Source organism: Tachypleus tridentatus, chromosome 7 (assembly GCF_004210375.1).
Source record: "Tachypleus tridentatus isolate NWPU-2018 chromosome 7, ASM421037v1, whole genome shotgun sequence".
In the NCBI taxonomy this organism is placed as follows: Eukaryota; Metazoa; Arthropoda; class Merostomata; order Xiphosura; family Limulidae; genus Tachypleus; species Tachypleus tridentatus.
This window is the reverse complement of record NC_134831.1, coordinates 173,508,241-173,531,937: the sequence shown is the minus strand read 5'-3', so window position 1 is coordinate 173,531,937 and position 23,697 is coordinate 173,508,241. Positions and strand designations below refer to the sequence as shown.

General features: G+C 32.4%; 1 protein-coding gene across 1 annotated transcript in view; it reads right to left on the bottom strand.

Moving 5' to 3' along the window:
* Nucleotides 1-1,081: 1,081 nt before the first annotated feature.
* The window catches only part of LOC143257870 (putative short-chain type dehydrogenase/reductase y4vI), a 30,771-nt gene continuing 8,155 nt past the window's right edge, over nucleotides 1,082-23,697 (bottom strand). The window contains exons 6-19 of the mRNA XM_076516897.1: nucleotides 23,511-23,604; nucleotides 23,208-23,277; nucleotides 22,174-22,210; nucleotides 19,753-19,807; nucleotides 18,641-18,790; nucleotides 12,667-12,733; nucleotides 12,353-12,492; nucleotides 9,304-9,396; nucleotides 8,048-8,133; nucleotides 6,758-6,851; nucleotides 5,550-5,619; nucleotides 4,588-4,624; nucleotides 2,737-2,791; nucleotides 1,082-1,274 (exon numbers count right to left, since the gene is read on the bottom strand). Coding sequence (XP_076373012.1) covers nucleotides 1,122-1,274; nucleotides 2,737-2,791; nucleotides 4,588-4,624; nucleotides 5,550-5,619; nucleotides 6,758-6,851; nucleotides 8,048-8,133; nucleotides 9,304-9,396; nucleotides 12,353-12,492; nucleotides 12,667-12,733; nucleotides 18,641-18,790; nucleotides 19,753-19,807; nucleotides 22,174-22,210; nucleotides 23,208-23,277; nucleotides 23,511-23,604 — 1,201 coding nt within the window. The 3' untranslated portion in view covers nucleotides 1,082-1,121. The remainder of the gene's footprint in view (nucleotides 1,275-2,736; nucleotides 2,792-4,587; nucleotides 4,625-5,549; nucleotides 5,620-6,757; nucleotides 6,852-8,047; nucleotides 8,134-9,303; nucleotides 9,397-12,352; nucleotides 12,493-12,666; nucleotides 12,734-18,640; nucleotides 18,791-19,752; nucleotides 19,808-22,173; nucleotides 22,211-23,207; nucleotides 23,278-23,510; nucleotides 23,605-23,697) is intronic.

The following is a 23,697-nucleotide window of genomic DNA, read 5'->3' as shown; positions in this document are numbered from 1 at the left end:
ATTAAAGAACCTTTATATTGTTTATAACGTTTCTGTTTATACTAACCACGAGTAACACTCTCATGTTCATAATAAGAGTTACTAAAACTTCTTTAGAGAGACCGAACTGAGATTGTTAACAACAGACTGGCGATGTCACAGCATGGGAGAAGCTTCGGTGAATGTTTAATAAAAAAAGTAAGTCGGGACTTTGATGTGGTATCTATTTCAAAAGTGTGAGTATGGATACAAGTGAGCAGGCTGCCAATTTACCAACTTTATCTGCAACCAATGAGCCACCGGTTTTTTTTTATTTTGTTTTTTAGTGTTGACAAACAATCAAGAAAAAATGATAAATTAAGTGTCAGAAATACTTCCAGGTAAATGTGTTTACTATTTGGTACATCGTAAGAATACCAGAAAGTGTTTGTATAAATATTCCTGTTTGAAGATCGAAAATCAGTTCTCATGACTTCAAAGCTTGTTCTTTTTGGCTCGAAGATAATTCTTTCTGAGCTGAAATAAGACACAGATATCACTATACGAATCTTTGAAGAACAGTAATGACCACCCAGGTGATGAGTCTACCAAATGTTTCTCGCCTAATCTCTTTGTAAGTAACTTATTGCTATTATTTCTAATATCGGATACCATAGTTGAAATATGGTTGAGTTATACAGTGTAATGACTAAGTGATGTCATGGAAAGTGTTTTTAATGAAACAAAAGAAAACAATAGACAATGTAAACCAAAAACTATTACACTTAAGTAGAATGAATGTGTTACTGTTATTCAGTTACACGGGTATAACAGACAGCAATTAAGTTTAGATAAGTTGAATAAAACTGCAGTAAGTTTAATTGTAACTTACAGATTACGACAGTCAACCATGAGACTTAGGTGAGTTAAAACACTACATTAACTACCACCAAATCGATTATTATAACAGACGAAATTAACAGGAAGTATAATTTGCTGGTACTGAACTATAGGTTTAAGTAACCACGTGAAGAATCATTTTAAGAACTACTTTGACAGGAACTATTTGTAGCAATCTGAAAATTAATATTTTAAACGACAAATAACAACAGATTAAACACAATAAATTATCAAGTAAGGCTTTATTTCCCGGAAAACGTTTATTAGCAAGAGGCGAGTCTAGCGCCATCTATCACCAGGGTTTCTCCACTGATAAACGAAGCCTCGTCAGAAGCGAGAAAAGCGATGGCAGAGGCGACCTCTTCTGGTTGTCCTCCACGACCAAGTGGATACGAACGAGCTACATCTTTCATTATCTATAATATATACATTTGAAGTCCAGTTACTGATGTGTTACGCTTGAAAGTTAAAAATAAGGTTTGTATATAAATATTACATAAATATTTATATCATATCAATTATTTATGTGGAGGGGTCACCTGTTTTAACCACTGACACTACTGTACAATAATGTATTGTCGTGAAGTCAGTAAAATGTGCACATGCCATGAATCGCGAGAAGAATTATGTATTCTGTGGGATATAGCACAGCATGACATATGAATGTTTAAAGAAATAAATACAAATAATTGTTACTATTAATTTGTGTGTTGTTACTCTTGAAACAGAACATTTTCAGGGACCTTACGCGAGTATCTTTATAACATTGTTAATAAAATGGAAGCAGAGAAAGGTCTGACACGGGATTACACATTTGCGTACGTGGTGCATTTACGTGGCTTTTGTCACTAATTTGTGTTTGTGAATTTTCATATGTTACTGGACGCCTCGTTTTGCTTACTGCACCTAATACAAGAGTTGTTACTGATCTCTTTCTGCATGGTCCTGGTGCCCGAAGTTGATCCACATTTCTTTATTTTCTAACGTACGTCTATTACATTAAGTACTTGATGTAAATTTTAGAAATAATTATCTATACATTATTATTCTAATGGTTTTATAACGTGAAATTATTAAAAAGATTTTATAAGTTTTAAGAATTCGTTAAAACGTGTTATTAAATGTAAACTTTCATATGAATTTCATTAATATTAGAATCACTTGAATTTTAAAACGACACCTATTCGTCGTTAGATGAATATTACAACAAGGCTTCATAAGCGCATTTACAAGCATGAACACAAAACAGCGTGTCATAATGACCGGAATGACTTAATTCAACAGTACTGTTATTTCGGGAATCGAACCCCGGATTTTTGCGTTGTTCGTCCATAAACTTACCATTATACCACCATAGGACTACTCAAGTATTCTATGCAGTGTGTTTATCATGACCATAGATAAATCTACATGGTCAATATTAGTTTAAAAGCATTTTTATATATAAATTGTTCACTTAGAGATCCATTACTTTGTTGGTTAGGAGGTTCCCAGTAACATTTGACTCACAAATAAAAGAAAACTGAAATAAAAATAATATTGTAACCAATGCCAGTAATTTATGTTGGGTTTCAATACGTACTTTGCATATAAAATAAGTAATTTATCCGTTTTACATTTAGTTATTAACTCTTTATGTTGTAACATTACTACGTAAATGAATCCAGACCGTAACAAACAGTATAAACACGTTAGTAAATAAAAAGTTAAATTATAACTCTATATTATATAAACAACCGTCAGAAACCAACTATATCATTGATTTTAATTAACAACATTAACCAATACTGTCTATAAAATCCAGTGTTTTTTTCTAGTTTTAACTAATAAAATCGTATTGTAGTAATATACCAACAAACTTATACACTTTTCACTTACTTCCTTCGTGTCTAATCCAACAGTTGAATAGATGTTGGTTTCTATAGTTGTAGGACTGTAAAATAAAAATCAGTTGAAAATAAAAAGACATACTGACAGGTAAAATATTTAAAGTATTATTTACGTATAATATTTTATCACAATAATATTTTATGGTACGTAAGAATATTTTTAGAACAGGTGTGACAATACACAAGTGTAATAGCTGTAATTTGTAATAAAGTAAACTTATATCAAAACTAGTATTTACTAAACGTAACTGTTGGTGACATCAGTTTGGATGGCTGTTTGTTTGGAATTAATGAGCTATCTGCGCTCTACCCACCATGGGCATCGAAACCCGGTTTTTAACCGTGTGAGCCCTCAGACACGTCACTGTGTCACTGGGAAACAGATTACGTCAACCAAAGTATTCGTTTCTATTCAAATTCACACAGGTTTCAAACGACACTTCACATTAATAACTAATTGTACTACAGTGAATAAAAATTGCAACCAATACTACAGATTAAAGTGCAAATAGATTTGGATATCCTATTAGTTTGTGCTTTATAAATAAGTTAACAGATTAATGTGTAGTTTAGAAGAGGGACCAGGAGCAGTCTAAGATAGTTTGTCCAGAGAGTGAATTTTTGGGGCCTTGGATGTGCTCTAAGTGTGACAGTCAAATTCAAGTATTCGGTCACACAAGACTTACCAGATGATTGTTGTTTTTGTTGTTTTTTTTTTAATTAAGCACAAAGCTACACAATGGGCTATCTGTGCTCTGCTCACCACGGGTATCGAAACCCGGTTTTTAGCGTTGTAAGTCCGCAGACATACCGCTGAGCCACTGGGGGCGCCAGATGACTGATAGTGGGCGCTGTTAAGAATATCTCATTAAATGTATGAACGGTCATGCACAAATTTGTGTAGGTTTACGTGAAATAGTAAATAAAAATATTTATTACATTATTACTGATTTAAAATTTTATTCATTAAATTTTACTTACTTTCTAAGGGTACAAAGTCCATTTTTATAAGGAAATAGAAACCACAACTTCGATGGAACCATAATGTGCACAGAGGTTAAACGGCCAGGTATAATTGTTTTTAATTTTAAACTACTGACCAAACGAAACATACACAAGTAATAGGAAACGTCACTACAAAGGCTTTTCTCGAACCTATGATCTGTAAAAAGGGATTGACTGCTACTATATAACGCGCCCATAGCTCAAAGTGTAGAACAAGTTAAGCAGCACATTGTCTCGAACCTTAAATCTATCCAACAGTAGCTAACACGGCAACCAATAATCCACTCACGCCCATGTATTCATATTCATTCAAACAACATAGATTAATCAATATCCTATCTCATTGATAATCATAGTTTTGATAAATTAGGATAAAAATAATCCAACATTTATGAAGTATCCATAATATATATTAATTTTATCTTTTGTTAGTTAAACAAGTGATAGGTAACTAATCAAAACAAGTGTTCTTTTCCTAATCTAAAAGATTCTGGAAATATCTTAAAATTCTTACTGATCAACTTATACACAATCACTAACTTTTGTATTATCAAATTTTCACTCATCAACTGTCTTCAGATAAAAAAATCAAAACTTCGTTACTTTGTTTTACAATTTTAACGAAAAACTACACAAGCAGGAAATAGTAAACAGAATCCCCCGCCAGCTCTTGTGATTGTACCATCACTACAACTATCAACCTTTAGATTCACCAACAGAGTAGGCTAAACATTAGGCTACGAACAGCCTTAAAAAAACATATCAAAATATCACATGTACCTAAAACGTTCATACGAATATCGATTATACAGAAGGAAAGAAAGAACAAACTTACTTTACTGAGTTTACTCTGACATGCTTGGGACCAAGATCTGAAAACAATAAAAAGACAAAAACTGAAAATAGAGAGAGGATTTTATTGTTACAGTGACAATGTTTTTGAAACAAACAAAACTGTGAATTTGTTTCAATTAATTTTTACATTAAACTCTATTTCAGCATTAAGTTACTTTCTCGGATTATTAAAAAATAAATAAAAACATTGTGTGTGTGTGCGTAATTACACCAAGACAAAAATAGTTCACGAAGGAATACATCGTAATTATTTGAAAGAATACTTACTGTTATGATTAAGATGACGGAACACCTTCTTAATAATAGAACTATATTTTTGTGGTGGACGTATAGAGTAAGTTTTTGTTTCACTTGTGATACCACGTCGTGACATTACGCAAGAATATTTACTATGGCGATGGGTCACTGTAGTGCAACTGAAAAACTGTATGTTTTTGAACCGTGTTCACTAATACATTTAAGAAAGTCTCAATACATATTTTACAATATTCCGCTCAGTGATGAGGATTACTGTAACAGACATTAATTATTGTTAATTTGAGTGACACAATTAAATGGTAAATCCTAATAAAATGTTATCTGGAAAGAAGGCACTTACTGAGATAACCATGTTTTCTTTCTAATTTCCAGATTTCAGTTTTATTAAATAAAATAGAAACCAGTTTTGTGTTGTTAGTTCCTTCTCACGACTGTTTTAAGAATTATATTTCATTAATACAAGATTCAAAAGTAAAACTTATGGTTTTATATCAGTAAACTTGTAACAATAACAATTTGGTCAAAGTTGATGATGAAACACAGGGAGCTGTATAAACATAGTCACTCAGACGAAGGAATCTATGACTTACGACAAAAATGAACAAATAAATAGCCATTAATTGCAGTAATAAATAATGACTAATGACAATTTGTTTGTTTCTTGTTTTTATATAATAAACTCACCTATTGCCACACTTCTGGTAAACTGATCTAAAGCACCTTTGGACATGGTGTAAGAAAGGGCTGTTGCGTACTAGAAAAATTTGATGAAATTGTTTTGTCAGATGTTAGATCCATAATGTCAAACATCAATTACTGTTATAATCAGAAAATAATTTTACGTTTCCTTTCCTATGTTTCCTGTGTATTGGTGGCTCTTTAATCAAAATTAATTAATTCATATAAAATAGCGTCAATACTTCGACATAAGGAAAATGAATCATAGAATAAAATGCTTGTTTATTTGTTTTTGAATTTCACGCAAAGCTACTCGAGGGGTATCTGCGTTAATTTAGTAGTGTCAGACAAGAGGGAAGGCAGCTTGTCATCTCTACCCACCGCCAACTCTTGGGCGACATTTATCAACGAATAGTGGAATTTACCGTCACATTATAATTCCCCCATGACTGACAGGGCGAGCGTGGGTGTTGCAATCGGGATTCGAACCCTCAGATTACGAGTCGAACGTCTTATCTCACCTGGCCATACCGTGCCTAATAAAAATGAAATAAAGTAATAAACCTGCAAGGAAACACGAGAAATAAATTTCGTACTGAAAATAATTACAAACAATTCACTGCTCAGCAGTGTTCCCTCAAAGCTGCGCAGCCGCACAACAACCAATCAAGTGCTGCGCACACCCTAAGTGACATTCACTGGTCTGAACATGTTGGTGGTCTTTATGATCTTGACAGTTAAAAGGTCTAAAGCACAAATAACCAACTTGTAGCACTGCAAAGTGCTTTAATGTATTCTCAGGACAGCTGGTATGGATATTAAAACTTTAATTAAACTTAAGTATAGAACAGTGTTACGACCCTAACCTGAAGATGACCTAAGAAGGTCAAAACGCTGTTCTGTACTTTATTTCAATTAAAATTTTAATTCCCACACCCGCCGTCTTGAGATTACATTTTTTTACTTCCAAAGGGTTTTTCGTTATCTCGAAAGTTGTCTTATGATCCAATAATGTTGATGGTCTAAAAATACTCTCTCCATTAATGAAGACTGGTAGCACACATCCACACATTTCTTTAATACTGGAGAACATGATAAAAATTTATTCGGAACATGGACTGAAAAACTTTATTGGGAATATTGATCCTTACCACATTTTAATCAAATAAAAATCTATAATTTTTCACTTTGATCTTCAATATTGGACTACTTACTCCCTTTTTGCTGAGGATGCTTGAAACGTTGACAATTGAACCTTTACTTTCAATCAGGTGAGGAACAGCTAGCATAGTCAAATGGTACACAGAACTTGTAAAACAGAGAAGAAAAATACTTATGATATTTTTAAAATTAACAATCACAGCAATAGATAGCGCTGCTAGCAATAATTTGGCAACTGAACTAGTGAGGCTTGTTTGTTGCAGAACATTCTTAAAGGCAAATTATTTCATACCGATTCACGAAAGTTTCCAAGCATTTTACTATGGGGAAAATTGTAAGTAAATTCTAAATTTTTAAGGTATAGTCTTTAAAATAAATTTTATTTATAAAATATGTATTATTTGTTATTTCTTATTACTTAGTTTTACACTTTATTTCAGGAAGATTTGATACCGACTTATGATGTATCGTATACGTTTTTATTTTAATAAAAAATAATCAAAATTTATACAATAAACTAAGCCCACAATATCCCACATCTATATCACCCTTCACTGCCAGCAGACAGTTGTGGGAAGGTGACTGCTCTCCCAAATTAAAATAACAATACGAATTTTTTTCTTATTATTATTTTAACTTGGGACATTGTGGGCTTGAGCAATCACATCTCGCTCTCCTAATTTCTAATTTTCTTTTGTGAGACTAGCGAATTGGAGGCAAAGACTGATAGACGGTGTATTTTTACCGTACTGAGACTCCCACTTCCGAGTCACCTTCAAAACCTTGGATACATTTTATAATCCCGCATTGTAGTTTGTACCTAAGAATGATTTTTAAAAATATGTAGCGTATTTTGTTTCATGTTAATGTGTTCTATTTATGGCTCCAAAAATTATGGTTGTAATATAATCCCATGTGGTAACTGTACCATAGGATCGTTTTTTTAAAATATGCAGCGTATTTTACTTTATGTTAATGGCTTAAAAATTTATGGTTATAATACATATATTTGTGTAAGCAGTTTTATGTTTATATTCTTCGATGATCTTAGACTTATATTTTAACTTCACACAATCTCATAATCCTGTACTAAACTTTAACGTTCTAAATAAAATACAACCAGTTTAAAACAAACCACTAATACTTAAAAACATATATGTATGTGCAGTACTTTCCTTATTTGTCTATATATTTACCATGTATATCTTTTTCTTATTTGTCCACTGTACGTATGTTTTCCTTATTTGTCTATGGTACGTATGTTTTCCTTATTTGTCTATATATCTCTTGCGTATATTTTTCTCTTATTTCTTCGTATAACTACTAGATGTAAATTTTCTTACCGAACATTGGTTTTCCACACCAAATCTAGTGTCTCCAAAGAACCACTTTGAGCTGAATCCACTGCTATGATTCCAGCATTGTTAACCTGAATAAAAAACGCTTCTAATGTTCCTACTTTCCTCTCACATTCCCGTTAATTTGTTCTTTTCTAATTGAAATAAAATGCGTGTAAACACATTAACTTTTCCAAAAACCTTTATTTAGTTTGGTTTCTGGTGCTTCGCCAGCTGTTAGGGTTATAACTGGAACTTATACTGATTGAGTTTGTTACCAAGCAACACCTGCTATGACGGTCTCTTAATGTAAGATATATTTTATTTTCTCCCCACCTTATACTTTCAGTGAGTATAGCGCTGTAAGACCGTAGACTAACCTCTGTTTCTGATTTACAGTAGATATATATATACTCACCTCTGTTTCTGATTTACAATATATATATATATACATCTATCGTTCCAGTATGTATATATGTATATACATCTATCGTTCCAGTATGTATATATACATATACATCTATCGTTACAGTATGTATATATATATGTACACATCTATCCTTGCAGTGTGTATATATATATATATATCCTTACGTAATTATCTCACCTCTTTCAGTTATCATGATGGTCAACCTCCCAGGTAAGCTGGGTGAAGAATGGTGAGTTACAAGTTGAATGTTAAGACTGAATCCTAGTGGAGGACTACACTGCCGAGTTATTCACACTGAGCTTTCATTAAAGAGTGTTTATTAACGATTTTAATTATTCTTTTAGTGACTAGAAAGAAACTGGAGTGTTGCAGGAACAGTATGGTCATTAACAATGTTTAGCTTATTCATAACTATTGTTTTACAAGCATATTTTATACGATATACTTTTAAACGAACTTAGTTTATTCATGTAAAATCGAGAAATAAAACTATTAAATGTACATAAAATATTGTAGGTGTAGGGGAAGATAAAGGTTTGATTTTATGACTGGTGGCTCCCAGAAAAGTGAAACACGATATTAAGGATATACTTAGACACCACGAAGATGCTTTAATTTTGTTTTTTACTGAGTGTGTTAAGCCTTTTTTTCGTTTTATTTAAAGGTAGCTTGTCAAGCTTAACTAGTGAAGAAGGAATTTTAACCAGAAACAACAATAGATAATCAACTCCACTGGCCTTTAAAGGGCTATGAGTTCTATTAATACATAAGAAATAATAATGTGGTATTGGTACAAATATAACGAGATATTTCTTCTTGTAAATAAACTCACCAAAATGTCCAGTCTTCCGTAGGTGTTCGTTGTTGAATTCACAATTCGCTCAATATCTGATTCTATGGTTAAATCACCGACGATACACAAAGGCTGAAACATACAAGCGAATATTTCGATTAAATTAAAACATTGAATCGTGTGGATCAGAGTTAATGTTTCTGGCTAATGATTATAATTCGTTATATTGACTGATCTATCTGCCATATTGGAGAATTACAAGGTTATGAAAAAAAAAACAGGACACTAGTTTATGATTTGTTTTATAGTAATACCACATTAGGCTACCCGCTGTGACCACTGCGGTGAATGAGCCCGGGATATTAACATTATAAGCCTGTACATTACCACTCCAAGAGTTAAACAATTTTAAGGAAAATGATACAAATATCTAATAATGATTGAATATATGATACACAAGAAAAAAGATTCTTTAATCCTATACATCTAGTCTGCGCAATGCATTCTAAGAAGACAACTTTAGTATATAAGATCTACAAATTTAATAACAAAATGTTTATATCGTGAAATCATCTCCTTGTTTCAATGGAGAAAGTCGTACAGTGTCGGTGGAACAAAGGTAACATAAACAAGTTAACCTTATATGTTTCGGAGAACAAAACACATACGCCAATCATGAGAGGAGAAAAATTCAAATTACAATTTTAGAACGATTCAAGAAACCAAGCAGTTTTTTTATAAAATAACAAATAAATAATATAAAAAGAAAAGCTAATACAAAAAAACAACAAATCGCGGTAAACCTAATAAATTCACAATATACGTAATGTAGGCCTGATATATAAGTAACATTCCAAATGTATTATTACTTTTTTAATAAAGTAACAGTTAAAACGAAGTTCATATTTCTGGATGAAGAGAAATCCACTTGAAATAAAAATGTATCTCGGAACAACTGGTATGGGTATTAACACTTTTATTGATAAGAAGAGAACAAAATGTCAACCTTCCTAGGTCATCCTGACCTGAAGATGGCCTAAGAAGGTCGAAGCGTTGTTCTCTCCATATCAATAAAAGTGTTAATTACCATACCAGAAGTTCATATGTGTTTCACTAGATGTCACGACCTATATTTATAAGATCGCAGATGATGTGGCAACAAAAACATTTTTCTTTTCAACATTTATCTGGTGTTCTTTAATTCGTACTTTTAAATTTCTAGTAGTCTGGTCGATATAGATTTTAGCACATGAACACTGAATCTCGTAAACATCAGTTTTAACAAAAACATTCAAAGGGTTTTGAATGTCTATAAAATAAATGTGAAACTAAACTATTATATAATATCATTCAGGAACCACGTATGTTGATAAGGTACGTGTATAATAATACATTGATTGTGTGGTGGTACTCTAACTTTCTTGAACATGAATACTCTCACCACACTGAAAATAGTGTCAGTGTAAAATATAAACTATTTTGCCAACTAGCTTTCTATGAGGTTCTTAACACTACATAAGAAAATGTAAATATCTCGATCACTGTCTATCTAAAACACTTCTCTGTCACAACCCAGTGAAATAAATACTGTTTATTTAACTCCTTTAAAAATAAATATACCTCAGCATCATTTAAAGACTCTCTCACTGACTGATTTACTCATTAACGGACTAACTAACTATCTCATCCTTTTTTAAACAATATTCGTTTCTATAGGCGTCACATGTCATCACGACGTTATACCAAAAACTCCCTCTGGACTATACTTTGGATTACTTTACCTAAACATAAAGAATAATCTATTCAACATCAGAAGTATTTACCATTACATGAGGTAAAATGTCAGTTGTTGATATTTTCCATCCTCATCTTCCTGGGATGTAAACGATAAAAGATCAAAGACATAAGAATAAAATGTAAAAATAATTATGTTTTATTTTTATTAGTTTTTAATTAATAGATTTTGAAATTAAAATGTGCTCAAATATATAAGCATTATTATGTTGTTTTGTAACTAAATTGTGTTAACATGCGATAAAAGATTAGTTCTGTGCTCCGAACAGAAATAGTTTTGGTATCATAACATGGCTGATGTGACATTCCTGTTTGAGAAATTCAAGTTGTGGTTTATTTTTCAAAGCAAATATATATTTTTTTAAATGATTATAATCTAAAACAATAATGTCTATATTTAAATAGGAATACAAAATTTTAAACACAAACTTCATTATAATGATTTCAAAATTAATCTCTAATATGTTTATTAAAGTTCTATCCATACAGAAAGATGCAGTGTAAGTATAATATTTTCATTAGAAGAGATTAATGATTTTATAGCGTGAATTTACAAAAATAAAGATTTAGCTGAATCTGTTTGTGTTTTTATTGAGTATCAAATAAAAATAAACATTTTCATGAAATACAATAGGTGTATTAGTTAAGAATATAAAAATATTTGATCGTTAACCATATGTCCACTCAGTTTTAATGTTTTCGAATAAAACTTTGAAACTCTTAGTAACACTTGTTGTTGTTGTTTTTTCTGTGTACAACTATTTGCTTTTTGTTTATTGAACATTTTTTTCGGGTTGAACCCAGTTATATATATATGTCAGAGAATGGACTAATCTTGGAAACAGAACTAGGTATCTGCCTATTTATTCTCTCTCACAATGTCAGTTAAAAGTCAAACTAGGACACACCCACCAGTGCCCTTCTCAATAATATCTCCATCCTTGTTACAACAGCAAATATATGTCAGAGAATGGACTAATCTTGGAAACAGAACTAGGTATCTGCCTATTTATTCTCTCTCACAATGTCAGTTAAAAGTCAAACTAGGACACACCCACCAGTGCCCTTCTCAATAATATCTCCATCCTTGTTACAACAGTTTCAATTTATATGAACATTATTTACTTCAATTAAAAACCAATATGGCATAATTTATAAATTAGTGCATTATAATATACTCTTATTTAGGAATTTCTTATGTATTAGATATGTTTATGTTATATACAGTTGCGTCAAACCTTTAGATTATGTATTAAATACATAATGTTATGTGTTATTTAATGTTTGGTCAAACCTTTATATCATAAGGTGAAACTGTTTCACATTCTAAAGAGGATTTTGTCAAATTTTCTTGGTTCCTTCCAGTCAAAGCTAGCCTCGCTCCAAGGCTTGAGAACAACACAGCAGTGGCTCTACCTATCCCTGAACTAGCACCTAAATGATTAGATACCCATTAATGTATGTAAATTTATAGAAGAAGAAAATTATATTATAAGTCATACGAATGGAAAACTATAATTTGAGTATTCTCTATTTTACTTTAAATTTATCGTATCAGAGGTTTATATTGTTAAAACAAATAATAAAAACTGATTACATTTCACTGACCTGTGATTAACGCCACCTTCTGGTCCAGTTTTTTCTCTTGCTGTCGTGAAGTAGCCATTGATAAAAATCATCTACATCAAGAAGTAATATTTAATTTGTCTTTTTTTTTTCTAAGGTTAGTAAACTACAATATAAACAGATGAGTTATATAACACATACAAGGTACAACAAAACCAATATTTATTGTTGAAAACTATCAACACCGACATTCAAGATTTGCTGAAGTGTTTTAGATTACTGGGAATTTTATTGATACATTGATTTAAAAACAAGATAGAAAACTGTACGAAAAACTACCGTTATCTTCTGCATTTGTACAATAGCAAAATATATGTCTATTTATCACACACTGTATCTTGTGGGTATAAAATTAAATATCAAACTGCTCTATTTTTTATTTTCACGAGTATGTGACAGGAAAGTCATTTATTTTTTCTAATTTTTAAAATTTCATATTGATATAAATATCAATTTGTAGGTTTTTAATCAATCTGATAAAAACCTGAGAAGGAATTCACGAAAGAAGCGAAACTTTCTCCTTTGAATGACTGTAAGAAATATTTCAAAAATATGGACATAAAAGGTAAAAACGTATTAAGAGAGAAATCTTACTTAGTACAGTTTTGCTGTTGTTCCGTATAACTACAGTACTGTGTAAAATTGTTAAGACAACAGAATATATTATCATTTTAATATGGTTAATTCTTCCATACCATTACAGAATGTAAATTTCAACATTATAGTAATGTTTCACTGATCTGTGTTAACAACAGAATGAGACAGAGTGAGAAAACTTAATATTCTTTAGAATTCCCATATACTTGTACCAAGAGTATGTCATAAGAGTTCTGCTTGAATGAGCATACTAATGGGATTTAAGGTCTGGAATAACTTTCATGGTACCTTATCCAGTGTCTTAACTACATAGAAAGAAGCTAGCAAGGAACATATGGTAAATGTAGATACCAGAAGAAATCAGTTTAATAGCACTCCACAAATAAGTTTGATTAAAAACAATCTTTAACACAATATATTAAGTTTTCTAGTCATTCCACGGACCACAAAAGGTAGATAATTGTCACTAGAGCTGAGATTCCTATTAAAATCTTTACATGATGCACTTTGGGCATTCTGACAAATTGCTGCAGACTTGAAATATTCCCCAAACACCATCAAGTACACCCTAGATCGTGAGACCAAGACAGATAAATATGAAAATAGAAAAGGAAGAGGCAGAACACGTAAACTCAATGATACTGATGTGAAATATTTTCGTCAATGAACTGTCTGGACAGAACGGAGACTGTCACTGATCGCATGGGATAAACAACCATGTACAAAAAGACAAATAAATGGTCATATCTACAGTATCAAGAACTCTGAACAAGAATGAAATATTTGGTTGCGTAGCAATTAAAAACCTTCACTTCGATCTCCTAATATTAACTGAAATTTGCTAAAAGGTGCAAAACCGGGACTTGTGATGTTTTGAAAACGGTGTTATGGACGGAAAAAGTTGGTTGCATGTCCAATATGTTGGTTGCATTATAACAAGTACAATCAGACACTGATCCATCATCGTTTGAAGGTTATTACTAATGGATTATAACAAGTACAATCAGACACTGATCCATCATGGTTTGAATGTTATTAGTAATGGATTATAACAAGTACAATCAGACAGTGATCCATCATGGTTTGAAGGTTATTAGTAATGGATTATAACAAGTACAATCAGACACTGATCCACCATGGTTTGAATGTTATTAGTAATGGATTATAACAAGTACAATCAGACAGTGATCCATCATGGTTTGAAGGTTATTAGTAATGGATTATAACAAGTACAATCAGACACTGATCCACCATGGTTTGAATGTTATTAGTAATGGATTATAACAAGTACAATCAGACACTGATCCATCATGGTTTGAATGTTATTAGTAATGGATTATAACAAGTACAATCAGACACTGATCCACTATGGTTTGAATGTTATTAGTAATGGATTATAGCAAGTACAATCAGACACTGATCCATCATAGTTTGAATGTTATTCGTAATGGATTGTAATACCAAGAAGATAATGACATCAAACACATATACAACCTATGCATTAATGATTTAGCTAAGAAAGAACATGTTGTAGTCATTAAAATGATACAATGACCCTCACAGAGTCCTGGTCACAACCAAACTGAGCAAGTCTGGGAATTGATTGATAAAAAACATTACTTCAAAAGACACTTGAAAGGAATGCATTAGAGACACTTCAAGTAAAATCCCAAAGAACACTTTCATTAAATATGTTGCAACAATGCCTGAAAGACTGTTTGCAGTTATTAGAGCAAAAGTGGGCAACACAAAATATTAACTGTTTGCTCAAGTCAAGCACTTTCACGAAGTTTCTGTTGTACTAATAGTAAACATTAATAAAATGTTGATGTTACATCTGTGATGAAGACTCGTGTCCTTCAGTTTTTGAACATAGCACCATGTAACATAATGTTGTCCCATTTTCAGGTTTGTAAAATTTAAATATCTGTACATAAATGTTTGGCTTTGCTGGAATAGCGATAAAATAATGTGTTCGATAGCCCTCATTGGACTCAGCAGATAGCTAGATGTGGCTTTGGTATTAGAAAACACACACACACACACAAATGTTTACAAGAACGTGACGGTCACACACACAAACACAAAACGTTTTCCACACTGAAACAAAAAGATATATAAGCTGGATCACAATTTATTAATGTTCCATCTTTTAATTATTAAATTATGTAAAAGTTTGGTTTGATTTAGTGACATCAGACGATCTCTGACATAACTAAACTGAAAATTTATTTTCGTTGAATTTGGAACTGTAAGAATAGTTTGTTTGTTTTTGAATTTCGCTATCTGCGCTATTCGTTCGTAATTTAGCAGCGTAAGAGTATGTTGAAGGCAATTAGTTGTCATCACCCACCGCCAACTCTTGGGCTACTCTTTCACCAACGAATGAGTACATTCAGACAGTATATGTCAGACAGATCTGACCTCAGATGACGGTCAGTTGGGCTGACCGTCACATTATAATGCCCCTACGGATGAAATGCGAGCATGTTAGGCGTGACGGAAATTTTAAACATGACCTTCAAATTACGAGTCGAGCGCCCTAACCACCTGGCCATACCGTGCCTTTTTGACTGTGTTCTAATACTTTTACATAGTACTGTAATGAGTAAGGTAATACTCGTACATAATAACAAATGTGTTTGTATATCATGATAAGATCCGTGATAGTAATATACACAATAATATATTCATTTGGTGAAACACATACACAATATCTACTCATTCTTTTATTGTGTCTTGTTAAGATAAAGATTTAAATGTATACGTTTTCAAACTTTATATACCTATTGTATACATAAAGAAGACAATAAAACGATATAATATTTAACAAATTATCGAAACAGTTTGTTATAACAGTAGTGTTATACATCATAACATGTTTGATATTTTAAGTTACTATAGCATGTCATACACATTAAAAATTACTACCTGAAAGTTTTATTTTAATTGAATTATCCATTCTAGTGCAGAACATTAAATTAATAAGAAATTACTTTATGTGTTTGTCATTTCAGCTAACCTTCAATTAATTGATTAAACAAGAAATAACTTACACGATATCTGTATAGTAAAGTCTTACCCTGTGCCGTAGATCGAGTTTCTAGACGTTTTACCTATAACAAGCAGTTTTATATCAAATGGTCACATGACCTGATTCTCTCAGTGTGATTGGAAGACATTCTCGCACGTACAATTATTTAGGGACATAGTACAACTGGTTATAGAAATTCTGGGCCGCAAAAGATATGGCCTTGAATTGTTTCTTCAGTTTAGTTTCTTTGGTTTGTTTAGGATTTCACGCAAAGCTACACGAGGGCTATCTGTACTAGCCATCTCTAATTTAGTAGTGTAAGACTAAAGGGAAGGCAGCTCGTCATCATCACCCACCGCCAACGCTTGAGCTACTCTTTTTACCAAAGAATAGTGGGATTGACCGAACATTATAACGCTCCCACGGCTGAGAGGGCGAGCATGTTTGGCGGGACGGGAATGTGAACCCACGACCCTCAGATTACGAGTCGCACGTCTTAACACGCTTGGCCATGCCGGACTCGCATAATTCAAAGACAGGCTCCCCGTCTTTCATCCTGTTTCCATATCTCCAGAACTACAAAATGTCCGAATATCAGAAGGAATTTCAATATTTAAATCATAATTTATAATTAAAAACTCTCCGTTAATCCAGATTCTTTATAATTAATTTCTAGTTCTAAACATCCACCGCTAGTACAGCGATAAGTCAACGAATTTACAACGCTAAAATCATGAGTTCGATTCACGTCGGTGGACTCAGCAGATAGCTCGCTGTGGCTTTGCTATAAGAAAACACACACAAACATCTTCTCTTTACTGACATAACGATTTAATGTTTAAGCTAATAAATAAATCATCGCATTTTAGTAATTAGGAGCAATTTTTCGGACTTTCAGCGTTAAAATCCTGGGTTTGATTCTCTGCGGTGGACGATTAGTGGAAAACCTCCATCAACAAGAATATTTGTACAAGTAATGAACGCTGAAGTCACTTTCACATTTTGTGTTCCAAACACATGCTGTAACATACACGGAAGCTACTCACATTGAATTAGATTTTCCAAACACACATAATATCAGTATGATCTCCACTGCATGATTTCACACATTAAGATGATACATAACTACTTTTAATCTGTTAAAATACTTCACCAAAAATGTATGAAGGCCTATTGTCTGCATGGCAATTAATCAGTATAACACCAATGAAGAGATACTAATTGGTGGTGATAAACACCAAGAACCAGTGATAAACAGGATTTGTTTGTTTGTTTGTGAATTTCGCACAAAGCTACTCGAGGGCTATCTGTGCTAGCCGTCTTTAATTTTTCTGACCTGGTACATCAACAAGGAAAGTTAGCTTTCACTAATCATGTGATTTGTTCCCATGTGTAGAATAACAATGTTTGTGTAGATTGACGTATAAAATCAAACATAAAATCAAACAATTTCGATCCCTCTATACAGTCCGCAACATATGGAAACTTTCTGGTTATGTGGATCTACCAGCAAAATTAGCTTTCATTAACCATGTGGTTTGTTCCCAGGCGAAGAATAATATTTTACGCGAGAAAAAAAAAATGTGATCAAGGGTAAAATATTATTTGTAAATACAATTGTAGTATATATCTACAAAAGTATTAATACTTTTGAAGTTTCTGTAAAAAAGAGTTGTATATACAACTGTAGTGTCTTTCTGCAGAACTATAAATACTCTACAGTTGTATAGAAATGTAACGTTCTATATATTCCGAACGTAGTCAACTGACACTGTTAGACTACACTGTTATCCAGGAATACAGGTCAGCGTTTGATTGTTCGCTCGTGTGAAAATTGTTCAGAATATAACTGTTTGAAACACGTTCAAGTTTTTGAAATGATCTATAAAAACAACGACTTCCATTAGACACGCTACAACAAAAGTAGTATTCCTATGTTAGAACTGTTTCGGTAAGCGAAATTTTGTGACTGAAATTGATCTAGAATAGAATACTTTGGTTGATGTCACCAAGCTGATGTACCATTTAATATAAAAATTATATAAACAATATTATATTTGGTTTCTTTTTATCTTAATGACCATTTTATTCAGAATTAATAACTAGAGGCTGAACGGAATGAATTGGTAATGTTTTATTTAAAGCAAAAAAATGTATTACTTCAAAAATAAAAACAAATGTCAGAAAAATCAGAACAGTCAACCAATAGACTCAGATCAGTTAAATCACCACCTTAACTACCATCACACAAATAAAGAACATACGGAATAAATTAGTAACTTAGGTTTTATTGTTGTAGAAGAAAAAAAGAAAACAAACTTCTTAGTAAGAGACAGTTTTAGCGCCATCTACCACCAGGGTTTCTCCGGTTATAAACGAAGCTTCATGAGATGCGAGAAAAGCGATTGCATTGGCGACCTCTTGTGGTTGTCCCCCACGACCAAGCGGGTATGACTGGGCTGCTTTTTCCATAACCTGTAATATATAGATTTAAAGATATTTATGTGCATGTAACGTTAAGTTTCAACATTAACAAGTGCAAAATAAGTGTATATATAAATTGTACTTTCATACATGTTTATCATTTATTTAACAAAACTATATACATCCTAAAATTTCTGGCATGCAGTTGAAAATTATGGTAAGTGTGTATCTGGAGTTAGGTTTAAAATAAATATTGCCGGTTAGTTTTTATTTTCATTTGATTTTCGGTACTTCAATGACTGTTGTAGGTTTCACGAATTCATTAAAATTTATTACTCAAACAAATATATTTATGTCACGTTATATTCAGCATTAATATTTTAAATGTGTTATAAACCAGTATGATTGTTATCAGTATGGTAGAAACCCACATGCTATCCAACATGGCTCTGAGATCAGGAAAAACAAACAAATAAACTTGAAACTGAACAATTAATTACTGTAAATAAATAAAAACAACATTTCCAACAACTTATGATGACCATGGAGATATAATTTAGTTTTATGAAATGTATTGTGTTTATCATAACCACACATGTACCGACACGATCAACATTAAAAAGTACATTCTTCTAAACGGTTCATATTAAAAACAGTTCCACGGTAGGGCAGTGGTAAGTATTCGCATTCGAAACCCAAAAACCATCAGTTTGATTCCTCTTGATGATGACTGAAAATAGCCAGATGTGACATAATTGTAATAAAACACACACATGAACCGAGCAGCTTACGGATCCAGTATTTTGTTTGTTGGTAACATTTTGGTTACAAACAGTAGTAAACAGAGTAACACCAATATTCTAACAAGTACCAATAGTTTATGTTGGACATCACACTATATCTTTGATTTTAGTTAACATTCTTGTACAGTATTTTCTATGAATCTATTGACTGTTTCTATTATATATCGTATTATAGTTATATACCAACAAACTGATACACTTTTCACGTACTTCATTTGTGTCTAATCCAATAGTTGGGAACATATTTGTTTCAATAACTCCAGGACTGCAAAATAGAAATAAGTATAGAGTATTAGCATGTAAAATATATAGAACATTATTTACAAACTTTAACAGCTGGTTAACACCAACCAAAGTATTCTATTCTTTATAAATTCTCACAGATTTAAAACATTTCACGTTCAACGTATTAGAAATACGAAGAAAAAATAAAACTATTAGGATTAGCCTATGTCACACAAGAATTACCAGAGGATTGACAGAGGATGCTGTTAAAGTGTTACCGAGCTGTCCTGCTTTAAGTCAAGTCTGTAACAATAAATATGGAGACGGTCATGCTCAGAAAGCTTTTTTATGTGTTTACGTGAAATTCCTAAGAAACTTGTCTATTGCATGAAAATTTCATTCTCCAAGCTACCTATAATTCCATCTGAAAGTATAAAGTGTATTTTTATAAGGAAGTGGAACGAACAACTTGAATGATATCTTATGCAACAGGTGAACCTAAATGGCCAGGTATAACAGTAGTGGTGGAGAAGTAGTGGTGCCACATTACCAGCAGCATACATCACCACAAAAGCTTTGTTGAATGGCAGGTACATGTGACTGGCATGGCTACGTGAGTTAAGGCGTTCCACTTGTAATTTGAGGGTCGCGGGGTCGAATTCCCAATCATCCTAAATTACGATTTCGTTTAATGTGACAGTCAATCCCACTATTCATTTTTAAATGCCTTTATCTAGTCTTAGATTGCACAATTAAGGACGGCTTGCGCAGATAGCCCTCGTGTAGCTTTTCATTAGATTTGTAAAACGGAATTGATTGCTGCTATGTCAAGCGCCTGTGGCTGTTAGTGCAAAATGTGTTGAGCAGCATTACGTCTCGAACGATAGATCTTCCTGACAGTAAATAACTTAAAAAAGACAGATTATCTAATGTCCCATCTCAATGATAATCGTAACTTTGCTCAGTTGTGATTAAGGTAATACAGAATTTGTGAAGCATCCATAAAATACGTTGATTTCTACTTTTTAAAATTTAACAGGATACAGGTAACTCCTCAAAATAATTGTTCTTTTACAGGTCTGGGAAAAGCGTAAAATCCTCTCTGATCAATTGTTTTCAGATAATAAAAAAAAAAAAACTAGGTGACTGTATTTTTTACAAATGTAGCGTAAATCTTCAGAAACAGCTACCTGCATTAGCCGTACTTAATTTTGAACTGATACACTAGACAATAGCACCCACCGTCAACATTTAGGTAAATATTGTTGGATCATCATGACTGTAAACCATGAACCCTAAGGTTGGAGACGGGAAGTATAAGAGACTTGAGAAGGCTTAACAAATATATGAAGAGAGAGGTATCTTTACCCTGACTGCACAAAGGGCACCTTCCTCACCTTCTTTAACACATGTTGTGGATAAAGGAATAAATATCACCGTTTGTAAAAATAATTTTTAAAACTCAAAAAATATAACACAGTACAAAGAAAAGTACCCGTCCCCAGGGGCCCAGCAAGGCCAGGTGGTTAAGTTACTCGACTCGAAATATGAGGGTCACGGGTTCGAATTTCTGTCACACCAAACGTGTTCTCCCTTTCAGGTGTGGGAGCGTTACAATGTGTCAGTCAATCCCACTATTCCTTGGTAAAAGTGTAGCGCAAAAGTTGGCGGTGGGTGACGATGACTTGCTGTCTTCCCCCTCGTCCTACTCTGCTAAATTAGGGACGACTAAAGTAGACATCCCTCGTGTATCTTTTCGTGGAATTCAAAACCCAAACAAAACTCGTCCCCAGTCACGGAAAGAGTTTATGTCAGTCTAACTATTTATATTATTTCATGAACTTTAGAAAGGTAAATTGTGTTACATTCTTGGTTTCGCTCATAGTCAAAGCTCTAAGCTACTTTTACCATTCACCAAAAGAAATGTAATTCCTGAGTATTTCACTTCTGAGTCACTCAACAATAACATACAATAAATCTACATTTATATTATTTAAGTAACGTTAAGATTTCAATGGGGAAAAGTTAAAAAGTTTTTTATTTTCATCTTTTGAAGCTCTACTCAAATAAGTGGTTGAATCTAATAACGTAAAATCCATATTTTTTCTTTATGTTCATTGGCCTTAAGATTTTGACCAGCAGTGTATATATATGATAAATAAAATCACGTGTATATATATACATTTCAAAACGTGACGTGACAGACACAATATATCGCAGTATGTATATGACATGTGACAGAATACGATGCCAACACAAAATATTCTCCGCCTATACCTCAGATTCACATTGCGAATACGTTAAACAATAAATTGAGCCCAATTTTAAATAAATCAAAATAAAAATTAATATGGGTGCGAAACACTTTCCTGAACACAGGTTATGAACACATAAAAACACACTTACTTTACTGAGTTCACTCTGATTTGTTTGGGAGCAAGATCTGGAAAAATAAGAAATTTCTAAAAACAATCCAACGGTGATAAATATCTGTTTCTTTGGTTTAAGCTACCCTGCTTTTAATATAAACACTGCTACCAGCTTTTTCAATTTTTAACATAAAACTATGATCGAAAAGAAGTTTTCTAAGAGATTATTTTAAGAAATATTCTTATTTTAGTAAATAATAAATAACCTAGGTAACGTTTATAGTGATTATGCATGGCTACGTGGGTTAAGGCGTTCCACTTGTAATCTGAGGGTGCGGGGTCAAATCCCGCATTCATGCTAAAGTATGAAAGTAATTACACCAGTAAATTATATTTCGAATAATCTCTTACACATTTAATATGATGTAGTAATATTACACTCGTATATTAAAGTTGGAGGACGGTTACTATCGCTCAATGGGCAAAACAGAATTCGAACTCTTTAAACTAATACTGAACGAAAGCATTAGTTGAGTTTAACATTTCTCAGTCAGTTGTCAAGCTTACACTAACAACAACCTTAGTGACTGAAGTTAGAATACACGTATTCTATAATAAAATTAAATATAAAGTACTAATAAAAATTATCTTGAGAAAATACAGACTGAAGTGTTTGTTATTCCATACAATCAGTTCGTTTATTTCACGCTTAAGATTTTAATTAATTAAATATGCTATAAAAACTAGTTGTGTTGTTAACTCCTTCTAACGGACGTATAAGTAATTATATTTGATTAATCTAGGATTCAAAAGTGTCACTTTAGGTTCAATTTCTGTAAACTTTTATCAGTAACCATTTCTAAGAAGAAACCTACTGGTCAAAATTGATAACGAAACTGAGAGGGGTGTACATAACTTAATCACTCAGACAAGATAATCTATAGTTTACGATGAACAAATAAACAAAACCTTACTTCAAAAAAATAACTTGTAATTCATAAACAGTCCCAGATATTTTTATATGAAACTGTGTTTGTTCTTCAAGATTTGTGTATTTATTAATAAACGTACCTAATGCCACACTTCTGGTAAGCTGATCTAAGGCGCCTTTCGAAATAGTATAAGAAAGAGATCTCACATTCTAGAAAAAAATCGATATTATAATGTGATTAGAAATTAGATCTAGAGAACAAAATTATTACTATTATTATAGGAACTATAGGTAAATTATATGATAGAAATTAGCGTGATATTAGAGAAGAAACGAGATAAATTACACACTGAGAATTAATAAAAACGTTCACTTCATTATTAAATTTTAATCAAATCAAATTCTACAATTTTTTACTGGCGTTTCCATATTAAACTACTCACTCCCCTTTGGCCGAGGACGCTTGAAACATTGACAATCGAACCTTTACTTTCAATCAAGTGAGGAACAGCTAGCATCGTCAAATGGTACACAGAACTTGAAAGACAGAGAAGAAAAATATTTTGAAAGTTTTTAAACTAATGATCACAGCAATAGATGGCGAAACTATCAAAACTGAACTGGTTTTGG